At 39.2% G+C, this 23,516-nt stretch overlaps 1 protein-coding gene across 1 annotated transcript in view; it reads right to left on the bottom strand.

Annotated features, from left to right (window-relative positions):
* The window catches only part of AK5 (adenylate kinase 5), a 151,696-nt gene that overhangs the window by 45,930 nt on the left and 82,250 nt on the right, over nt 1-23,516 (bottom strand). Inside the window, exon 8 of the mRNA XM_038411979.2 lies at nt 20,731-20,807. Coding sequence (XP_038267907.2) covers nt 20,731-20,807 — 77 coding nt within the window. The remainder of the gene's footprint in view (nt 1-20,730; nt 20,808-23,516) is intronic.

The following is a 23,516-nucleotide window of genomic DNA, read 5'->3' on the forward strand; positions in this document are numbered from 1 at the left end:
AGAGTATATCTTTAAATATTTTCCCTTTACTGAAGACAGTCATAAAGATCTCAGTGAAAGGGTTCTGACTATGTTTGATGCATACTTTATATCTCTGAGAAATGTGGTGTATGAAAGAGCATGTTTTCACCAAAGAATTCAAGAATGAGGAGAAAATGAATCTTTTGTAAAAGCTCTGCATGCATTGGCTGAAAACTGTGATATTTGGGACTGCAAAACATGAAAATATTAGAGACAGGCAGTCTTTCACACCAGCTACAATTAAAGGCAGACCTAACATTACACACAGCTATTCAAGTAGCAAAGCATTCTGAACTTGTGAAGCAGCAAAACAAACTTGCCAGACTTAAAAAACCAAGAAGCTAGTTTATAAGTTTTAAACAGCTGCAGCATGACTGCTCAAAGTAATTATCATAAGACTCCTGAACCTGAGAGGAGGAAAAATTCCAGCCAAATTACAAAGCCTTTCAGAATAAATGTATAATATGTGGAAGATTTCATAGCTCAAGATATGTGTTCAGCTAAAGGTGAAATATGTAATAATGCATAAAATACAGCCATTTTGCAGCTGTTTGCCATGCTGAAGCACTGAGAGAGCGAACTACGATTAGAGAGAATAAGAGCCATTGTTGCTGGGTTCCATCATGTGACTACACAAGCATGCTTTGTTAAAATGAGTATTTGTGGAAAGACTGACTAAAATTGACTCCAGAGCAGATGTAACTGTCATATCAGAAGGAATTTACAATCCCCTTCAATCCCTCCTGGAGCTGAAATCACTTGACACAGCCTTGATTTGCAATTGAGGTATTCTGAACTGCATGGACAGAAAACTTACGCACCGAATACACAGCTTTTGTCTTTGTATGCGATCAAAGACCAACAACCTTCTCAACTGCAGTGTGGCAGCCATGATGGGCCTCAGTAAGAGAGGCTGAAGAACTCGATGGGGTATTTGGTGATTTTGGACTTTTGAAAGGAGATCCAATACAAATAACATTGACAGACATTGCTGAACCATAAAGCCTACACACACCTTGCAGGATTCCTATCCCATTGCTTCATAAAGTAGAAACTGAATTAAAGAGAATGGAATAGATTAGCACTATGTAGAAAATCTCTGAGCCAACAAATTGGTGTAACCCAATGGTACTGGTTATAAAGAAAAATGGAAAAATATAAATGTGTGGATCTTTAAATACTGAATGAAGCTGTTGTGAGAAAAATATATCCTCCCAATACTGAATGATTTCCTCCCCCAAACGAAAGGAGCTACAGTATTCTCCAAGCTGGATGCCTCAAGTAGATTCTGGCAAATTTTGGTTAGTCAGAATTCTAAACTGACTACATTTATCACACACTCTGGGAAATTTTGCTTTTGAAGATTACTATTTGGGATTACCAGTTCACCTGAAATTTTCCAAAGAAAGATGGCAAAACAGTTCACAAACACAAATGGATTTGCACTTTTCATAGACAAAAAGAAAAGGTGTACTTGTGGCACCTTAGAGACTAACAAATTTATTTGAGCATAAGCTTTCGTGAGCTACAGCTCACCCCACTGAATGCATCCAATGAAGTGAGCTGTCACTCACAAAAGCTTATGCTCAAATAAATTTCTTAGTCTCTAAGGTGCCACAAGTACTCCTTTTCTTTTTGCGAATACAGATTAACACGGCTGCTACTCTGAAACTTTTCATAGATAATATGTGTCTTCAATGGAAGAACACAACAAAACCCTCAATGAAGTTTTAAGTCTCTAATTAGTCATTCTGAATGGAAGCTAAACAAGGACAAGTGTACTTTCCACCTACCCCAAATCAAGTTTTTTGAGGGGCAGACAATATACAAAGATTAAATCAGTCATAGCCATGAGAAAGAAAAAGCAATTCAAGAATTGAATGCATCAACAAATGTACCAGAACTGAGATGTGTTCTCAGTAATGTGAATTACCTACGTTTATACCTACAAGACCTTTCTACAATGAGAGAAATTGTAGAAATTCTACACCGGATGAACTATAAAAGTCCAATACATAGTGGGTATGGAGCCAAATAAAGAAATTTGCCTTCGAAAAGGTACAAATGATTTCAACAGCTCCAGTTCAAGTACTATGATGTGAACAAACCCACAATGGTCAATGCAGATGCAAGCAGCTATAGCTTAGATGGGGTATTGTTGCATCTGGCTTCCACTCAGATTCATGTTGCATTTTTCTCTTGCATACTCAAAGAAACAGGAAAAATGATATGTACAGATTGGAAAGGAGTGCCTGGGAAGCATGTGGGCATGTGAAAACTTTTACATGTTTCTGTGGATTGGATTCTTTTATACTGATAACAGACCATAAATTGCTTGTAACACTCATCAATGGAAAAGACCTGAATCAAGCACTACTGAAATGCCAGCGTCTATTGATAAGATTAAAGAGATTCAATCCAATTGCAAATTACATTCCTGGAAAAAATCTGGTAGTAGCAGACACTCTGCATTGGAGCCCTGCAACCAACTCAGAGATCTATAAAGGCATTTGTGAATGCTATAGATGCATACAGACTAGTGTCAGAAAAGAGACTACTCCAGCTACAAGTAACCTTGACAGACATGAAACTTTAAGAAGTTTTAGTTATATTTGGGCTGCTGGTCCAAGTATCTAAAGGCACTAAGGGAGCAATAAGAGACTACTTTGCAATATGTGGACAATTAAGCAAAGCAAATTCCATTGTTTTACAAAGTATCAGAGGGGTAGCCGTGTTAGTCTGTATCCACAAAGGATAAATGGACACAAATCAGACATCAGGTATGGTAATATACAAAAGCCAGTAGGAGAACACTTCAATCTCCCTGGACACTCAATAATAGATTTAAAAATAGCCATTCTTCAACAAAAAAAACTTCAAAAACAGACTTCAAAGAGAAACTGCAGACCTACAGTTCATTTGCAAACTTAACACCATCAATTTGGGCTTGAATAGGGACTGGGAGTGGCTGGCTCACTAAAAAAGCAATTTTTCCTCTCTTGGTATTGACACCTCCTCATCAATTATTGGGAATAGACCACACCCCTCTGACTAAATTGGCCTTCAACACTGGTTCTCCACTTGTAAGGTAACTCCCTTCTCTTTCTGTGCCAATATATATTTATACCTGTATCTGTAATTTTCACTCCATGCATCTGAAGAAGTGGGTTTTTTACTCTCGAAAGCTTATGCCCAAATAAATCTGTTAGTCTTTAAGGTGCCACCAGGCTCCTCATTGTTATTATTTTTCAAGAGATTGAATTTAGATGATAAAGTAGTAATTGCTATACTTTCTTTTTCTTATTTCTTTTAAAGACTAGTACCAGATTTGGCCTGGGATCATTAATATATCTGGAAGACTAGAAAGCCAGTAGTGATTTTAAGACATCTGAGCTCCTAAAGGGTGTTTTTAAATTAGCCTTAAAAAAAGAAAAGAAAAGGAGTATGGACAGTTAGGAAGTGATAAGGAATTTGTCAGTATTATCCTTACTTGCATTCAATTATCAGTATCTTCAGAAAAATTAAATAGACTCTACAGATCAATGTTAAACAGCTAGTTGTAAAGGGATTTTAACAACACATTTGTTCTTCACAAAATCTTAAATGACAAACTAATTCAAATTGGCTTGAATTAAAACCTTTGTATTATGGATTAGAAACTCACTAGAAGTCTAGCAATAAAGGCTATGGCTGCCCTGTAGAGCCCATGCTGGCACAACTATGCTGATAATGCTATGCTGGCTCCTAGTGTAGATGTGATGCACACTAACAGGAGGAGTTCTGCCAGTATAGGAACATCCCCCTTGACATTAACTATGCTGCCAGAAGCCCTCTTCTGTGTTTTTTCACATCCCTGCCTGACATAGCTATGCTGACAAAAACCCCAATGTTTGACAATCTATGCTGACAGAAGATTACTTCTGTCACTGTAGCTAATGTCATTCCAGGATGTGGTGTTCCTATGCTGGCAGAAACACTCCTCCTTCTGTGATAAAGGGACTTACACAGCACATTGGAAACCTGCAGAAGATGATCATTTGGGCGAAGATGCAAATAATAATGGGAATGGAGAAATAAAACAAAGAGGGACAGAGGAGAAATATTGACAGAAAACTACAATGGTTTACAAGCTGGAAAAAATAAGCTAGGGGAAAATAATATGAAAATATTCAGCGGAAAACTGAAATATGAAAAGCACCTGAAAGATCTAGGGGTGAAAGTGGTCTCTGGCTTCTATGTGATTGCATATGGGCCTGAGAACTGTATACAACCAGAGTTTTCTTCCAGGAAAGAAGAAGTTCTGTATTGAAAGTTTATATAAAGGAGAAAAAGTTCAGGCCAGTGGGGGAAGATTAATTGAGAATTTGGGTGTGTGTGTGTGTGTGTGTTTTTTTTTTTAAAGCTACAACATTCCATATTGCTCTGCGGTTTGTTTTTTGTTTTTAAATAAAATACTGTTCTATAGAGCTGGGGGTGCTTGGCCCATCTGAAAATCAGGCCACAAATTCTTAAACTTAACTCCTATTTTAATGTGACTCTATTATCTGAGAAACTTTTATTGGTTCAGAAACAGTCCTTCCCAAAAGGGGACACATGCTTTTGTATATTTTGGGCACAGAGTCGAACTAAAAGAAGCAGAAAAATAGCAACCTGCTTTGAAAAATAAAGCCCCAAGGCTATGAAGCAAACTAAAAGACAGGAAATTCAAAGTGGACGCCTGAACTCATGTAGTTTTGAGAATAAAAAGATCCAAAATCCTGAGTCAAGGACAGCATGTAACCTTCACTTTTAATTTTCTTGGGGGTTTTAATCATTTTAATTTTTGTTTTAAATGTAGCCCTTCTATTCATAGATTCATAGATTCATAGATACTAAGGTCAGAAGGGACCACTCTGATCATCTAGTCCGACCTCCTGCACAGCGCAGGCCACAGAATGTCACCCACCACTCCTATGAAAAACCTCACCCATGTCTGAGCTATTGAAGTCCTCAAATCTTGGTTCAAAACTTCAAGGAGCAGAGAAGCCTCCCTCCAGTCAACCATGCCCCATGCTACAGAGGAAGGCGAAAAACCTCCAGGGCCTCTCCAATCTGCCCTGGAGGAAAATTCCTTCCCGACCCCAAATATGGCAATCAGCTAAACCCTGAGCATATGGGCAAGATTCACCAGCCAGATACCCAGGAAAGAATTTTCTATAGTAACTCAGATCCCATCCATCTAATATCCCATCTCAGGGGATTTGGCCTATTTACCCTGAATATTTAAAGATCAGTTACTTACCAAAATCCCATTATCCCATCATACCATCTCCTCCATAAACTTATCGAGTAGAATCTTAAAACCAGATAGATCTTTTGCCCCCACTGCTTCCCTTGGAAGGTTATTCCAAAACTTCACTCCTCTGATGGTTAAAACCTTCGTCTGATTTCAAGTCTAAACTTCCTGGTGGCCAGTTTATACCCATTTGTTCTTGTGTCCACATTGGTGCTGAGCTTAAATAATTCCTCTCCCTCTCCTATATTATCCCTCTGATATATTTATAGAGAGCAATCATATCTCCCCTCAACCTTCTTTTAGTTAGGCTAAACAAGCCAAGCTCCTTAAGTCTCCTTTCATAAGACAAGTTTTCCATTCCTCGGATCATCCTAGTAGCCCTTCTCTGTACCTGCTCCAGCTTGAATTCATCCTTTTTAAACATGGGAGACCAGAACTGCACACAGTATTCTAGGTGAGGTCTCACCAGGTGAGGTCTCGCCTTGTATAACGGTACTAAAACCTCCTTATCCCTACTGGAAATGCCTCTCCTGATGCATCCCAAAACCGCATTAGCTTTTTTCACAGCCATATCACATTGGCAGCTCATAGTCATCCTATGATCAACCAATACTCCAAGGTCCTTCTCCTCTTCCGTTACTTCTAATTGATGCGTCCCCAGCTTATAACTAAAATTCTTGTTATTAATCCCTAAATGCATAACCTTACACTTCTCACTATTAAATTTCATCCTATTACTATTACTCCAGTTTACAAGGTCATCCAGATCCTCCTGTATAATATCCCGATCCTTCTCCGAATTGGCAATACCTCCCAGCTTTGTATCATCTGCAAACTTTATTAGCACACTCCCACTTTTTGTGCCAAGGTCAGTAACAAAAAGATTAAATAAGATTGGTCCCAAAACCGATCCCTGAGGAACTCCACTGGTAACCTCCCTCCAACCTGACAGTTCGCCTTTCAGTAGGACCCGTTGCAGTCTCCCCTTTAACCAATTCCTTATCCACCTTCTGATGTTCATATTGATCCCCATCTTCTCCAATTTAATTAATAATTCCCCATGTGGCACGGTATCAAATGCCTTACTGAAATCTAGGTAAATTAGATCCACTGCATTCCTTTATCTAAAAAATCTGTTACTTTTTCAAAAAAGGAGATTAGATTGGTTTGGCACGATCTACCTTTTGTAAAACCATGTTGTATTTTGTCCCATTTACCATTGACTTCAATGTCCTTAACTAATTTCTCCTTCAAAATTTTTTCCAGGACCTTGCATACTACAGATGTCAAACTAACTGGCCTGTAGTTACCTGGATCACTTTTTTTTCCTTTCTTAAAAATAGGAACTATATTAGCAATTCTCCAATCATTCGATACTATTCCTGAGTTTACAGATTCATTAAAAATTCTTGCTAATGGGCTTGCAATTTCAGGTGCCAATTCCTTTAATATTCTTGGATGAAGATTATCTGGGCCCCCCGATTTAGTCCCATTAAGCTGTTTCAGTTTCGCTTCTACCTCTGATATGGTAATATCTACCTCTATATCCTCCTTCCCATTTGTCATGCTACCATTATCCCCAAGATCCTCTTTAGCCTTATTAAAGACTGAGGCAAAGTATTTGTTTAGATATTGGGCCATGCCTAGATTATCTTTAACCTCCGCTCCATCCTCAGTGTTAAGCGGCCCCACTTCTTCCTTCTTAGTTTTCTTCTTATTTATATGGCTATAGAACCTTTTACTATTGGTTTTAATTCCCTTTGCAAGGTCCAACTCTACTCGACTTTTAGCCTCTCTGACTTTATCTCTACATCTTCTGACCTCAATTAGGTAGGTTTCCTTGCTGATCCCTCCCATCTTCCACTCCCTGTATGCTTTCTGCTTCTTCATAATCACCTCTCTAAGATGCTTGCTCATCCAGCTTGGTCTACAACTCCTTCCTATGAATTTTTTCCCCTTTCTTGAGATACAGGCTTCCGATAGCTTCTGCAGTTTTGATTTAAAGTAATCCCAGGCCTCAACCGCCTTTAGATCCATAAGTTCTTCAGTCCAATCCACTTCCCTAACCAATTGCCTTAATTTTTGAAAGTCAGCCCTTTTGAAATCAAAAACCCTAGTTGCAGATTTATTTTTGTTAATCCTTCCATTTAGTTTGAACTGAATTAGCTCATGATCACTTGAGCCAAGATTGTCCCCTACAACCATTTCTTCTATGAGGTCTTCGCTACTCACCAAAATTAAATCTAAAATGGCATCCCCTCTAGTTGGTTCAGCAACTACTTGTTGAAGGAATCCATCAGCTATCGCATCTAGGAAAATCTGAGCCCTATTATTATTACTAGCACTGGTCCTCCAGTCTATATCTGGGAAGTTAAAGTCTCCCATGATCACGCAGTTTCCATTAGTATTTACTTTATTAAAGACATCAAAAAGGGCTCTATCCATAACCAAATTAGATCCCGGAGGTCTATAGCACACCCCAAGCACTATCATAGGAGAGGCTTTACTACTTTTCTTCCCCAATGTAATTTTTGCCCAGACAGACTCTGTCTTATCCATATGCATTCATATCCATGTGTATAATGAAAGATTAAAATAGTGGAACTCAAAAGTTAAAATAATACTGAAACAGGAGTATCCAAATACAATGAGGCAAAAGCACATGGTTTTTAAATCCAGCAGTCCTTAATGCAGCCACAGTCCTCGTGCACATGTTTGCTTCCTACTAGATCGTGCTATAAGCAGTACCCAGCCAAAACCACATTTTCTTTCACTTCACATTTTACTAGCTTTTCTCTAACCTCACCCACTTATAACTCCCCATAACACTATGTATTATTTACCTATGACTCTCAAATAGTACTGTCCAGGTACAAACCTCTTTCCCTTCTCCTTTAATTTCTCAATTATATTTTGGCACTACAGAAAAAGGTTTGGTGGAGGGAGAGTTTGGCTTTCTGACAGCACGTATGCCCAGATGATGAGTAAACACCTACTGGAATAGAAGACCTTTAAGATGATGAATATAACTGGTTATTATCACAGAATAGCTGAGCCCAGATTTCACCGGCCATGTGTAAAAGAGCAGATACACACTCCCAGTGCACTGGACAGACTGGTTTAAGGCTCGTTCACCTGCGCATCTACCAATGTGATATATGCCATCACGTGCCAGCAATGCCCCTCTGCCATGTACATTGGCCAAACTGGACAGTCTCTACGTAAAAGAATGAATGGACATAAATCAGACGTCAAGAATTATAACATTCAAAAACCAGTTGGAGAACACTTCAATCTCTCTGGTCACTCGATCACAGATCTTAGAGTGGCTATACTTCAACAAAAAAGCTTCAAAAACAGACTCCAACAAGAGACTGCTGAATTGGAATTAATTTGCAAACTGGATACAATTAACTTAGGCTTGAATAGAGACTGGGAATGGATGAGTCATTACACAAAGTAAAACTATTTCCCCATGAAGAAAAGGAGTACTTGTGGCACCTTAGAGACTAACAAATTTATTAGAGCATAAGCTTTTGCGAAAGCTTATGCTCTAATAAATTTGTTAGTCTCTAAGGTGCCACAAGTACTCCTTTTCTTTTGGGAATACAGACTAACACGGCTGCTACTCTGAAACCTATTTCCCCATGGTATTTCTTCCTCCCACCCCACCCCCCCACTGTTCCTCTGATATTCTTGTTAACTGCTGGAATTAGCCTACCTTGCTTGTCACCATGAAAGGTTTTCCTCCTTTCCCCCCCCTGCTGCTGGTGATGGCTTATCTTAAGTGATCACTCTCCTTACAGTGTGTATGATAAACCCATTGTTTCATGTTCTCTGTGTGTGTGTATATAAATCTCTCCTCTGTTTTTTCCACCAAATGCATCCGATGAAGTGAGCTGTAGCTCACGAAAGCTTATGCTCTAATAAATTTGTTAGTCTCTAAGGTGCCACCGGTACTCCTTTCTTTTTGCGAATACAGACTAACACGGCTGCTACTCTGAAACCTGTGGTTTAAGGTAGGGAGAGATGTAATCCCAGGAAATAAATCTGCAGAAAAGAGGGCCCTTGTAATATGTTAATTGTTTACTGCCTGAAAGACACTGGGATACCAGGACATGGGGGGCATCACAGGAAAAGGCAGCTGAATGTAGGGTTTGTGATAAAAGGTATCGGATCCTAGAATTTTAGTAAGATGTAAATTGTTTTCTGTAACTGAAACTGAGAGAGCCTTATCTAGTGAATCTTTTGGCCAGGTATAAATCTAGATATTGTTGAGACAGCCATTTACAGTGTATTAAATCCTTTTTCTATCTACTTTTTTATAACTCTTTATAAAACAAGAGTTTCTTTTGAGTACTTGAGCCCCGACCTGGGGTATTCTATCTGCTACCCAAGATCCATAAACCTGGAAATCCTGGACGCCCCATCATCTCAGGCATTGGCACCCTGACAGCAGGATTGTCTGGCTATGTAGACTCCCTCCTCAGGCCCTTCGTTACCAGCACTCCCAGCTATCTTCGAGACACCACTGACTTCCTGAGGAAACTACAGTCCATTGGTGATCTTCCTAAAAACACCATCCTAGCCACTATGGATGTAGAAGCCCTCTACACCAACATTCCACACAAAGATGGACTACAAGCCGTCAGGAACAGTATCCTCGATACTGTCACGGCTAACCTGGTGGCTGAACTTTGTGACTTTGTCCTGACACATAACTATTTCACATTTGGTGACAATGTATACCTTCAAATCAGCGGCACTGCGATGGGTACCCGCATGGCCCCACAGTATGCCAACATTTTTATGGCTGACTTAGAACAACGCTTCCTCAGCTCTCGTCCCCTAATGCCCCTACTCTACTTGCGCTACATTGATGACATCTTCATCATCTGGACCCATGGAAAAGAAGCTCTTGAGGAATTCCACCATGATTTCAACAATTTCCATCCCACCATCAACCTCAGCCTGGACCAGTCCACACAAGAGATCCACTTCCTGGACACTACGGTGCTAATAAGCGATGGTCACATAAACACCACCCTATATCGGAAACCTACTGACCGCTATTCCTACCTACATGCCTCTAGCTTTCATCCAGATCATACCACTCGATCCATTGTCTACAGCCAAGTGCTACGATATAACCGCATTTGCTCCAACCCCTCAGACAGAGACAAACACCTACAAGATCTCTATCATGCATTCCTACAACTACAATACCCACCTGCTGAAGTGAAGAAACAGATTGACAGAGCCAGAAGAGTACCCAGAAGTCACCTACTACAGGACAGGCCCAACAAAGAAAACAACAGAACGCCACTAGCCATCACCTTCAGCCCCCAACTAAAACCTCTCCAACGCATCATCAAGGATCTACAACCTATACTGAAGGACGACCCATCACTCTCACAGATCTTGGGAGACAGACCAGTCCTTGCTTACAGACAGCCCCCCAATCTGAAGCAAATACTCACCAGCAACCACACACCACACAACAGAACCACTAACCCAGGAACCTATCCTTGCAACAAAGCCCGTTGCCAACTCTGTCCACATATCTATTCAGGGGACACCATCATAGGGCCTAATCACATCAGCCACACTATCAGAGGCTCATTCACCTGCGCATCTACCAATGTGATATATGCCACCATGTGCCAGCAATGCCCCTCTGCCATGTACATTGGCCAAACTGGACAGTCTCTACGTAAAAGAATGAATGGACACAAATCAGACGTCAAGAATTATAACATTCAAAAACCAGTTGGAGAACACTTCAATCTGTCTGGTCACTCGATCACAGACCTAAGAGTGGCTATACTTCAACAAAAAAGCTTCAAAAACAGACTCCAACGAGAGACTGCTGAATTGGAATTAATTTGCAAACTGGATACAATTAATTTAGGCTTGAATAGAGACTGGGAATGGATGAGTCATTACACAAAGTAAAACTATTTCCCCATGGTATTTCTCCCTCCCACCCCACCCCCACTGTTCCTCTGATATTCTTAAAAAGAAAAGGAGTACTTGTGGCACCTTAGAGACTAACAAATTTATTAGAGCATAAGCTTTCGTGAGCTACAGCTCACTTCATCGGATGCATTCCTTCTTATTCTTGTTAACTGCTGGAATTAGCCTACCTGCTTGTCACCATGAAAGGTTTTCCTCCTTCCCCCCCCTGCTGCTGGTGATGGCTTATCTTAAGTGATCACTCTCCTTACAGTGTGTATGATAAACCCATTGTTTCATGTTCTCTGTGTGTGTATATAAATCTCCCCACTGTATTTTCCACCAAATGCATCCGATGAAGTGAGCTGTAGCTCACGAAAGCTTATGCTCTAATAAATTTTAGTCTCTAAGGTGCCACAAGTACTCCTTTTCTTTTTGCGAATACAGACTAACACGGCTGCTACTCTGAAACCTTTCTTTTGAGTGTGATTTTCATGCAGTTCTGTCATGGAGGAGTCAACAGTTCCGTCCTGGAGAAGGACCTTCCAGGAAGGTGTTCTCAAACCAGGCCACTCCACACTTCCCTTGGCCAAAGGACATGGAAAGGCAAATTTAACCCTACTAAAATGTGTTGCAAAAGCATGTAACTCACAAAGGAGGAGACACTGAGAGGATGCAGGATGCAGAGCTGGAGGAAGGATGCATTTGATGACAAACGCTGACTCTCAGGCAAATATGCAAAGGATTTTTTAAAACGTATGCATTGTACCCAAAGGAGCCATTCTATTGCTTTGATACAATATAAATAAATATTTTAAAGAGCAATTTTTGTACCCAATAGAGTAAAATAGCACTTGTGCAGACATTGCAGTTTAAAAAGTAATTGTATAGATTTGCAAATAGGTGTGAGTCTGAATAATGAGGATTAACATTCTTTATAAAATAGAGCTTGCTCACCAGTCATCTTTCCAAAGTTCATAGTTTATATTGTTGCATTTCTTTTCAAAGAATTGCTCAAAGTGAACTTGTGCCTGCTCTTGCTGTAATTGCTATCTTGAAGTCAGTGGGAGCTCTGCATGAGTGAGAACTAGGCACCTGTAGGTTATAAGCTCAAGTATACTTACGCAGAAGCATGCTATGCTAAAGATGGGGAGACGGTACACTGCCCAGTATTAATACTTGGAGGCATTAGAGTTTTGTAAGCCATTAAGCTTCTAAACTAGAGGCACTAGGGGGACTGGATTCTTTGCCCTCCTGCCCCTCCACAAGCCACAGAACAAAACTTCATGACATTGCTGCTGACAGAATCTGGGGAGCTTAAAATGCAAGTGGTTTTTGGAAAATGAAGTTGTGGATGTTTAAATCTGCAGTAACTTGCATGGGTTTCCCTCCATGCAATGACATTCCAACTGAGGGTTATTCTAGGAAGCCCCTGATAATATGGCTCCAGCAGGCAATTAGCTTGGGGTAGTAGTAGGCAGTTTCACCTTGTCTCTGGCAGATCTCCACTAAGACCTTTGGGTTTGGCTGTGGAGCCTTGTGTCTTCCACATATGGGGAAACAAACTTCTATTTCTGACAGAAGAATTCCAAGGATAGTCTGCAGGCTGATCCTAGTGGCATTTCTATTCCCCTATGTGAGAATAACCTGCATTAGGGAGAATGGAGCTATAGGATTTGTTTGATGGTATAGAATGTACACTTTTGAAATAACTGAATAATCCTGAAAGATGTACAAAATGAAATAAAAGCACCAAAAAGACATTTAGTTTTGAGCATACTGAAGCAGCACTTTGTTCAAGGCAAACTACAGTTCTTTTGTTTCTAGAACCGATTTTTTTAGCCCCTGATAGGACAGTTTCCATGGCAACTCAAAATGAACAGATTGTGCACTAGCTTCAGTCGATTTCTGTTAAGCATGTTTCATCTGCCTAAAGTTAAAACAGATTTTTAGAACCTCTGCTGCGATATGAATGTTCATTTTTCCTTATTGACATTCACGTCCTCCAGTTTATAATCTCTCTCCTTCCAAAGGCAGAATCTGGATCTATAATCTGAAGTGATGCCACTGCATATCAATGAAGGAGAAAAGCCGATAACAAAAACATTGGAGTTGATAAGCCTGGAGGACCGTGACCTTCTGGATGCTCATGGTCATATTTTAAAGTCAGATTCCTTATGTTTAATGCTGTACAGCATATATGAATGCAACTGCCACTTTACTAAGTACTTTGTTCTGGAGTACAATTAAAAAATCATAGTGTATTCTCCTTCAGTCTGACCCAGCCTCTTAAATAATTTAATCACTGTGTATCTTGAAGGACTGATGTAGAAGTTCCAGTGGAAACTAAAAGTTCTTTTATAGCTGATAGAGGTGGGAATCATGTTCTTTGTCATGTTCTAATTTCAACCCTTGAAGTATCTCTGTAGTGTTGGATTATTCCCAGGGGTCTTGCCTTCCAGAAGTGGGGAACTGAGAGACAAAATAATGTGACAAATGAGATAATATGGGTAGAAGCAGAGAGAAAATCTTTGATATCCATAGTTAAAAGGGAATTTGAATTCACTGCTGTCTGTCCACCTTTTGAAAATTATTCTGCTACAGTACTGACCAGGATTTTTTCCAGAGCATTTTGATTCTCTCTTGGACATTTATCAGTTGAGTTTTTAAGTTATGACAAAGGATCAGGATGGATATGTTGCTCTACTCCTGGTAGCAACGGAGTCTGTTTTTCATGGGTTGAGTTGATACCTTTCTGTTTATATTTGCATATCCTAAAACCTAATTTTTTACATACTCTGGGCTGGAAGTGCATAAAAATAACGAGGAGTCTGGTGGCACCTTAAAGACTAACAGATTTATTTGTAGTCCTCTTGAAGAGTTGTTGCCATACGTTCTAATCAAGAATTTGCTATTTGGGTTAGTAGAATGTAATTCTGTTTTTGAGAGAGTTTCTTTTCCTCTATTTCCTCCTCCTTTTGTTTGTTGCTTTTTGAGTAATCCTGGAACATTTTCTAATTATAAAACATTTTTCCTTTGCAGCAAAGATCAGGTTATGTAATTTGCTTAATACAGGAGATTGCTTGAACTCATGATATATTTTTGATATATTTCTGACACTTTTTCTTTTATCTTAAACATACTTGGCCATGTCCATTTTGTAAATGTTATTTGCACTCATAATCAGGTGGTTTGCTGTGGGGGGAAAAAAACCTGCATCTGAGCTGGCAATTTTTTTTGTGACAAAAAATGTGTGTGCAAATTGCACTCAGCATTTTTAAAATTTTTCCTCAAAGTATTTTTGTCCATCTGGCTTTTATCCTCTTGACTAAGGCATGTTCTCCTAGGTTACCAGGAGTGTAGGGTTTGTTTTTATTTTTTGTTTTTTACTAATTCTTGCTTTGTTAGCATGTATTCAGATTGTAAACTTCCACCTATTTTCTAGACATAATTCTTCTTTATCTAATGAGGGCATATTCTTACTCTACAGGCTGGTTGAAGCTGTCCATAAAAGCTTTGCCTTTCACAAGAAAATAATTTGCTACTTCATTCTGAAGCTCTTTGACATGATTCACTGATTCCAATTCATCTATATTCTTGTTTGACCTGAATGCACTCAAATTAGACCAAATGATAGACTCCAAAATAACTACTGAATTTTGAAAGATAAAACATGTCTGAGTCCTAGCATCAAATGGCACAATAGCAACTAATTCTCTGGCAAGGCCAAGGAACTCAGCAGTAAGCATAACAAAATACAGTGAGCAGTAGGACAACATAACCATGCCAGAAAGCAATTCTGTAATCAAAGACTGCACTTGCAGATGGACACACCTGCATTGTCTGTAATGCAAATATTTCTTTATTAAATAAAACAGATAATAGAAATTCTCATTTTTAGAAATATTGTTATTAGAAATTGGGAGAATACTATAAAATATATTTCCATTGTCATAAGCAATCCCGTCACTTCCCAGGATGAGAAACCAAGGAGGGGGTCCTGGTATGAGTAGAAATAGCAGGAGCTTTTTTCCAGCTCTCTGTTTTTCAGTTGGGTCATTGGGTGCCATCATTTCCCTTAAAAAAGGAGCCCTAATTGCTTGGCTGACTAAACAGCAGTTCCTCCCCTCCTCTAATTGCAGGGGATTAGCAGGAGGCTAGAACATCCAACCCTAGTTCTTCCATTTGCTAGGAATGCTTCCCATGTAGAAGTCCATGCCCACCCATATGGTGGTGTTTTGTTTTGTTTTAGGGAGATATACCAGTTATGATGGTGAACTAACTTCAGTGAAATAAATGCAGTTTCACTAGATCTGATTGCCTTAAATAATGCAATCTTCTATTAGGATTTATTATCAAAGGAGAGTAATGTATCCAAATTAGATTAATTGGTTCACTGCATGGGATATTAAAAGATGTTAATGGAGAAAGAGAGGCCAACATGGAAGTTAAAGGTTGGTGCTTAGATGAGGAGCAGTGGATAGGCTGGAGCTTTGTTTGATCCAAGGTTTTTGAAATGGAAATTGTGGAAATGTGCCTTTCATAAATATAAAGGGAAGGGTAAACACCTTTAAAATCCCTCCTGGCCAGAGGAAAAATCCTTTCACCTGTAAAGGGTTAAGAAGCTAGGATAACCTTGCTGGCACCTGACCACAATGACCAATGAGGAGACAAGATACTTTCAAAGCTGGAGGGAGGGAGAAACAAAGGGTCTGTCTGTGTGATGCTTTTGACGGGAACAGAACAGGAATGGAATCTTAGAACTTAGTAAGTAATCTAGCTAGATATGTGTTAGATTATGATTTCTTTAAATGGCTGAGAAATTAGACTGTGCTGAATAGAATGAATATTCTTGTCTTTGTGTCTTTCTTGTAACTTAAGGTTTTTGCCTAGAGGGATTCTCTATGTTTTGAATCTAATTACCCTGTAAGGTATTTACCATCCTGATTTTACAGAGGTGATTCTTTTTACCTTTTCTTATATTAAAATTCTTCTTGTAAGAAACTGAATGCTTTTTTTTCCATTGTTCTTAAGATCCAAGGGTTTGGGTCTGTGGTCACCTATGCAAATTGGTGAGGAATTTTATCAAGCCTTCCCCAGGCACGAGGGTGCAAGGTTTTGGTGAGGATTTTGGGGGGAAAGACGTTTCCAAATAACGCTTTCTCAAAAATAAACCCAGACATTTGGTGGTGGCAGTGGAAGTCCAAGGGCAAAAGGTAAAATAGTTTGTACCTTGGGGAAGTTTTAACCTAAGCTGGTAAAAGTAAGCTTAGGAAGTTTTCATGCAGGTCCCCCACATCTGTATCCTAGAGTTCAGAGTGGGGAAGGAACCTTGACAGTGCCATTGAAGAAAGATATCTCTGTGAGAAACCTAAGAATCACAAATCTCATTCTGGAATTATTGTTGCAAATTAGATGGAGAATGAAGATAAGGGTGAATCTGAGATGTTTGAGCATTTTAAGTTTAGGACAAGCAGTTTCTGCTTTAAAAGGTTGTAGATATGGTTTCTCTCAAACGAAGATAAAATTATTAGCTTGTTGAGTTTAAATACTCATTAACTCTAAAGTGAGCTTGCAGTTTTAAATGCTGCAGTAAAACATTACTGAATGAGAAGAACTATGAATAAATCACTTCTTCCACATTGTTATATTATGATCTTTTAGCTGACTGAGTTCTGACTTAATCTAATGAATACATTTGAAAATTTCAGGAGCAATATTTTGGATGTGGAGGATCTGAAGTACTCCTCTAGCTTAACAATAAATGTCTTTTTATTTCTAGTTCATTATATACAACATTACAAGGGCATTATACCCCTCTGGCAGGCCCATTGTACAGTCCTAATACACGTCAACATGAGGTATTTTATATTTAAATGTTTGATTAAACAGAATACATCAACTCCAAGAGCTGCCCATCAGGATGCCAGCTTAGAAAGACTTTTGGCAAAGGAAGGGAATTCAGCTGCTGCAGTTCAGACTTCATGATTTGGCATAGGATGCAGTGCATAGCTTCTGTAACTGGATCTACCTTCTGACAGGCTTAGAAATCATGGCCCAGAAGAAGAGGAATAGTCAGATCTGAATGATCCTAAAAATTGTCTGCTTGAGATTTTTTTAGGGACAGTGAATCAATAAAAGATATGGGTAAAGCAACAAAGTGGAATTTGGTTCATTCTTTCACAAGACATTATGAGCTGGATGCACTGTGTGGCCTTTTTTCAAAACTGTTCTCCAAACAGTGTTTCTAAAATACCTGTCTACACCATCTCTGACACAGAATCTGTTTGTTAGACCTGTTAGTTCCAGATATGAGTAGAAATGGAGATGTAATTCTTATCTGGAAATTTGCTTTTGTAAATTTCTTCAATTTAGGTGGCCTCCCTTGTGTTGCCCTACAATGTTTTGGGATCTTACTGAGGTGCAAATATTCAGGTTCATAAAGCATTCATGAATAGCAAATAGGGAACAGTCAGCTTGTTTATTAATTAATTATAAGCAATTTGTTCTAATTTATATTATAAATGTGTAAAATGTACAGAATCAGTTTAAAACTACAAAAAAGAGAGCCAGATCTTGAGCTGCAATTAATGCTGCTTTGCACAGTGGAGCAAAGCAGTACTGAAGTCAGCACAGCTGTACACTGGAGGATCTCCTCTAAGTAGAGGAATCCTTGAGTGGCATAGTCCTAGAGGTTCCTATACCATTTCACCCTCCTGGCTGCCAGTAACAGGGTGTGTGTGGGTGAGAGAATTTTTGGCTGCCAGAATAGCCCCTGGCAGGCCATTAGCAAGTGGCATCAAATAATGAAGTCCTTAGGCTGCCCTAATTTACCTCACGGACCATCCTGACACAGAGCACCCCCAAACTTTAGTGGGTGCAAAGGGCATATTTGTACCTCCATTTCAGCTGAGCCAAGTGCTGCTCAGTCCCTGCTGAGGATCTGCCCCAATGAAAGCAGCACATGCCATATAGCAGTAACCCCACAAATGCATCTACCTCTAATTGCTCAGTGGCTACCAAGGTGTTCTGCTAAATCTCAACCATTATATTAACAGCTCAGCTGCATAAGGTTGCTTGGAAACCAACTCACTTAGTCCTCACATTCCTCCTGATAGCTGTTCTATGCAATAACATCCTCACATGACACACTTGTAACTAGACATGTATGCCTACCTCACTTGAGAGCCCCACTGTAGAGGGTGTTGGTGCTTGAAACAATTACTAAATAATGTGTCATGCAGTAAGTCACTGGGATATTAAGTCACTGTCCTAGTCAAAATGTGTTCTAGCACTGAATACAAGCAGTTCCACATAGTCTAGTAATCTACTCCATTTTACTTTATCTTTTATTGAGGATAATTTCTAATTTAGTCTTTCAGATGTGTACGTACACTCACTGAGTAACGGGATGGTTTTATGATTGTAACCCTTATCCTAATCTCTCTCCCTTGCTTTCCCTCACTTGTGTCATGCCTAAATTTAGATTGTAAGTGCTTCTGGATAGAACTGGGTTTCTTCTATGCATTTCTATAAAATGTCTATCACAGATTTAGAGACACAAAGATCATTAATAAGCAGCAATAGAAATCTGTCTTGTGGGTTTTATTTTTTTTACTTGACCTGTTTTCCTGACCTTTGAATCAATGGCCATATTAGTAATTCCCACTACCTGATGAAGGCAGTCATTATCAATGAGCTGCTTTAAAACTGCACCAGATGTTTCTGATGCTCATGGCTAGGAATCTGCTTTTTTCCTCTCCTTCTTTCCCTAGTTGACAACAATCTTGCTTCTCTGCCAACCTGACAATTTGCTGCTCTGGGCAGGAATGACAGTCAACCCCAAGCAGTGGGAGGAAGACTTGCAATTAATGAATTGTATAAGGTTTCATATCAGCCTTTTCAACAAAACATATGGCTAAGAAACAAATAAGTTTAACCCTCTGCCTCCAAACCCAACCATACATGCAATGACCCATTACTATGAAATTAGCAAGTTCATATACTTTTTCCTGTTAATCTTGTTTTGTAACCATGAGCTGCACTTTTAAGGACCAGTTAAAATAATTTGGTTTTATGTACACAGATTGTGGACTAAGGGGTGCTGTTTCTCCAGGGATTCATACTTTGCCAAGGGAACACACACATCTGTCATTTAAAAATTAAAAATGCATGATTATTCTTTTATGGATTTGTATAGCACTACAATGGTACACTCTGCATTACAATGCTAACAGACCCTCTCCCTGCCCTAAAGAGTTAGAGCTAACCAAGATAAGGAAACTTAAGGAGCTCATTGGTAAAGAGGCCAGCGACTGGAGGAAGTGTGTGCTTTAAGGAAGGTTTGGAAGGGAGAGCAAGGCTGCTTGATAGACAGAAGTGAGAGGGAGTCAAAAGCTGGGAATGGGAAGAGCTGTAAAGAACAGTAAAACGAAAGGACTGGGAGTAAAACTGGAGTAGGAGTAAGTGAGGGTAGAATATATTAGACTTTGAAGGGGTTTGCATCAGATTTGGCAAAAGAAAACCCAAGAACAAATGAGGAAATGAAAATGTAAAAGGCAGAATTATAAAAATCTAATTTTAAAATATGTTAGTGCAATAGGGAGATAGTCTTCAGCAAAGATTTAACAGGACAATATTCAGGCCCTTTTCCATTTCTCTATCAGATGAGTGACATATTGTAACTCTAGTGTGGACCAGTACTGTGACAGGCTGTGGTTCTATGCATAGTCCCTTCCAGACTAGCTTTGCCATGGCAGGAGTAGCCTGTGAGAGAGGAGGGGAAACTAGGGCAGGGCATATACATACTATAAACAGGCTGAGCCCAACCTTTGACTCTAGGTCCTGCCCTTTCATACCTCCATGGGATAAGGAGTAGGGTGACACATCGTCTGACCACCTCTTTTTCCATGGTCTTGGAAAAGGCTGTCTGAATTTGATCCCGTAACAGGGATGAGATTGCAGTTGCTCTTAACAATTTAACAATCGGAGGGTTGCTCTTAACATAAACACTTCCAAGTGGAGAATGTGTTTGGTTGGGTTTTGATTACAATCCACACCTTTTTCTTTTTAACTCATCTCCTCTAAAATATGTTTAACCATTGCTCCTACTCTAAATGGGATACACCTAGAGAGGCAGGGAAATCGAGCATGACAGACTTCTGTTTGTCTATAACAGAACCACATGTGCCACCATTCTGAATTGCATGGAGAAAACTGCAAAATGTAAGAGATGGAGAATAGGGCTTTGAACTCCAAAGTAATCTTCATTGCTGTCCCATAACCAGATAGCTACTTCACTATGACATATTTGCTTACATGGCACAACAAAAGCCCTTAAGTGTAAATATTCATTTCATCCATCTTGCTCAGGCAAAACACAGCATATAGATAAAGTAGAAAGCAATGAGTGAAGAGACTAGGGTATGAGGGGGTATGTGTGCAGGTGTGTGTGAAGAGATACTTATATAAGCAATTACCTGGTCTTCAAAGTCAAATTCGGTATCAGCGATATCTCCAGAATCCAGAATCAGACTCAGATCAAGTACATTTGGCCCTAAAGTATGAAAGGAAATGAAACTTCAGACATGGACTGGCAGATTTCACTTCACATGATGGGACATAGTTATATTTCCAATCTCAATCGGCTCTCTCATTGTCCATATGTTTTTTTTTTTTAAACAAAACCTATCCAAGGAGTCATTTGTATGTGAAAGAATACCAATCAGTGTGATTGTTCTTTAGAGAGATCTTTTAAAAGCTACAAAAATCCTAATAATGAATGGTTAATGTGATTAGTATACTGTCTGAATTACAATGCCTTTCATGTATTCTGCAAAGTGTTGTACACTGTGTAATGCACTACAAAAATGTTACTGGAATTTTAATTAACTATAAAGTTGGTGAAGAATAAAATAATTTTATACACAAAGGGATAAATTAATGGCACTCAATAGACTGAGAAAGACATAATCTACTTTGTGTATACTAGTAAATCAGAATGGTTGCATTTTACATTTGCTTTGCTCTGGTGTAAGTGACTTCAGGGCACTGGAAAAATAAGGCTCAATATCTCCAGCGGTGCTGGAGGTGTCCAGGGCTAAACTGGTATGGTAGGACGTCGATCAATCTCTTAGTCCAGATGTACCAACATACAGGATAGAGCCATGGCCCCTAGCACCTGCATCCCAGAAACATCTATTCTGGGACCACCAGTTCTGCCAGCAACAACTCCCCAGTGCTGGCAGATGGATTATGGCAGTCCCCTGTGTTCTGGGGAAAGGAAGGGTTCCCTGTACCCTCTATTGGAGTAATAATTTAGCCCCATTCATAGCTCATCACAGCCCACCAGTATTTGGGATTTATGAAAGTTTCAATGGGAACATTATTACAAGATGATTTGAGTTCCTGATAACAAACTTTGTATATCTTTTAGTTTTTTGCTATCACTTCAGTAGACTCATGAAAAACAAAATTTACTACTCTTATTTAACTTTCAACTTGTCATCACACCATTGATTTACAGAATTTTAAACCCTAACATTATAACAAACTCAAATTAATGAGAAAATCTAGGACCCAAATTTTGAGTCCATTCTAGACTGCAGCTACAAATTAGCTGTCAAGAAGCCTGCAGAGGGCCTAAGCACCATTTACCACCATTTACTAATTTGGGAGCAGTGAAGAACACTAGAGCAGCTAATAAATATAATTTTTGTTGTGACCTGCTGTCATCAGTCAGTCAGGGTTATGGATGGGAAGTGGGAATGATGTTCTGGTGGGTTGCATGTGTGATCACGCAGCAAAATATCTTTGGAAGAACAGGCACTATTGACCACATAGTCTTAACACTGCCACTAATCTTTTGATTAAATGGTTTTTTGCACTGTCCCCAAAGGCTTTACTGTTTCATAGTTCCCAACCCATTTAAGCATCAGCTATTTTTGTTTGTTTTTAACATTTACAAAGTAATAATCTGTGTAGGTGGTGAGATGAAAAATAAGAGAGAGAACATGAGGAGCAGAATGGATAGCATGATGAGTAAAACCATAAAGCTTTGTAAAAGGAGATTACGCCAATGCTGTTTAATTTGCTATCCATATTATAATTGGCCAAATTCATCCTTGATGTAGCTTGTTGGCTTCATGAGATTTACACCAGGGATGGATTGGCCCACCATCTGTTTGTGTGGGGTTTTAAAAAAAAATGTTCTTGTATACTTTAACAATTTGTTATATTAATATAGTAGAAAAGGATTGCATTTTCCCCATCTTTATAACCAGAGATGCACCTGTGCTCCATTCTGTACTTTGGTATAGGCGTTCTGTGAGCTTTTAATGAAAATACCTGTTTTTATAGATAGGTGCAAGAGGACAGAATTAAGGTTACTATGAGAAGCTTAATTAAGTTTCTTGTATTTTATGCAACTGAAGTCTCAATCTTAATATTACACCAAGGTAGATAATGTATATAATTCAACTAAACCTGAATCTTGATTGAGAATCTACCTTGAACTGCCAATTATTTTTAAAGGCACTTTTGTAAAATATTTGATTAACTATCACTAATATTCCTTATCTACTGTGAGCAGCATATCTCCTCCCTAACAGGAACATTAACATTAAATATTGGATTTAGAAGCTAAGTACTTTTTAGGGAAATAGACTACCACAAACTTTTAATGTAAAGATTGGGCTGAAAGTTGATGGTCATGCATAATGTATTTTAAACTAGAAAAGCCATAATAGTTCTGTATTTTTTAACATGGTGAATTGTGTATGGCAGTTTTTCCTTGAACTGTGAGGCTTGTTTTCACTGCAGAATCCCCAACTCTTTTGCAAGGTTCAAGAAAGGGTAGGATAAATTGAGAGGTTTTTTTCTTTCTTGTTTTCACTGAGAACTTAGCGAAAGGAAAACCATTGGTCACTCTCTGAATATTCTAAAGAGAGGTGAGTGAAATGAAATAAACCTAAAAGAGATGCCCTGCAGTACAACTGTAGCAAGAGGCTATTGTGAGAATAAGAAAAAGCAGTAGGGGCCTGGTGGAGCTTTTGGATACCATTGCTGCATTACTGATGGAGAATGGGGTAGGTAGTTTGCCAGTCTAACTGTACTGTAAGGGGGAGCACACCTAACTTGCTGGATCCACACTAAAGCCTGCTACTACAGGGATGGGAGGAGAAGAGAGCAGGCTTGGCCATTCACTCAGGAGGATGGGAATAGGAGAGGGCCAGTTAATCAATCTGTATAATAATAATGGAAGTGA

Source organism: Dermochelys coriacea, chromosome 8 (genome assembly GCF_009764565.3).
Source record: "Dermochelys coriacea isolate rDerCor1 chromosome 8, rDerCor1.pri.v4, whole genome shotgun sequence".
NCBI lineage: Eukaryota > Metazoa > Chordata > Testudines > Dermochelyidae > Dermochelys > Dermochelys coriacea.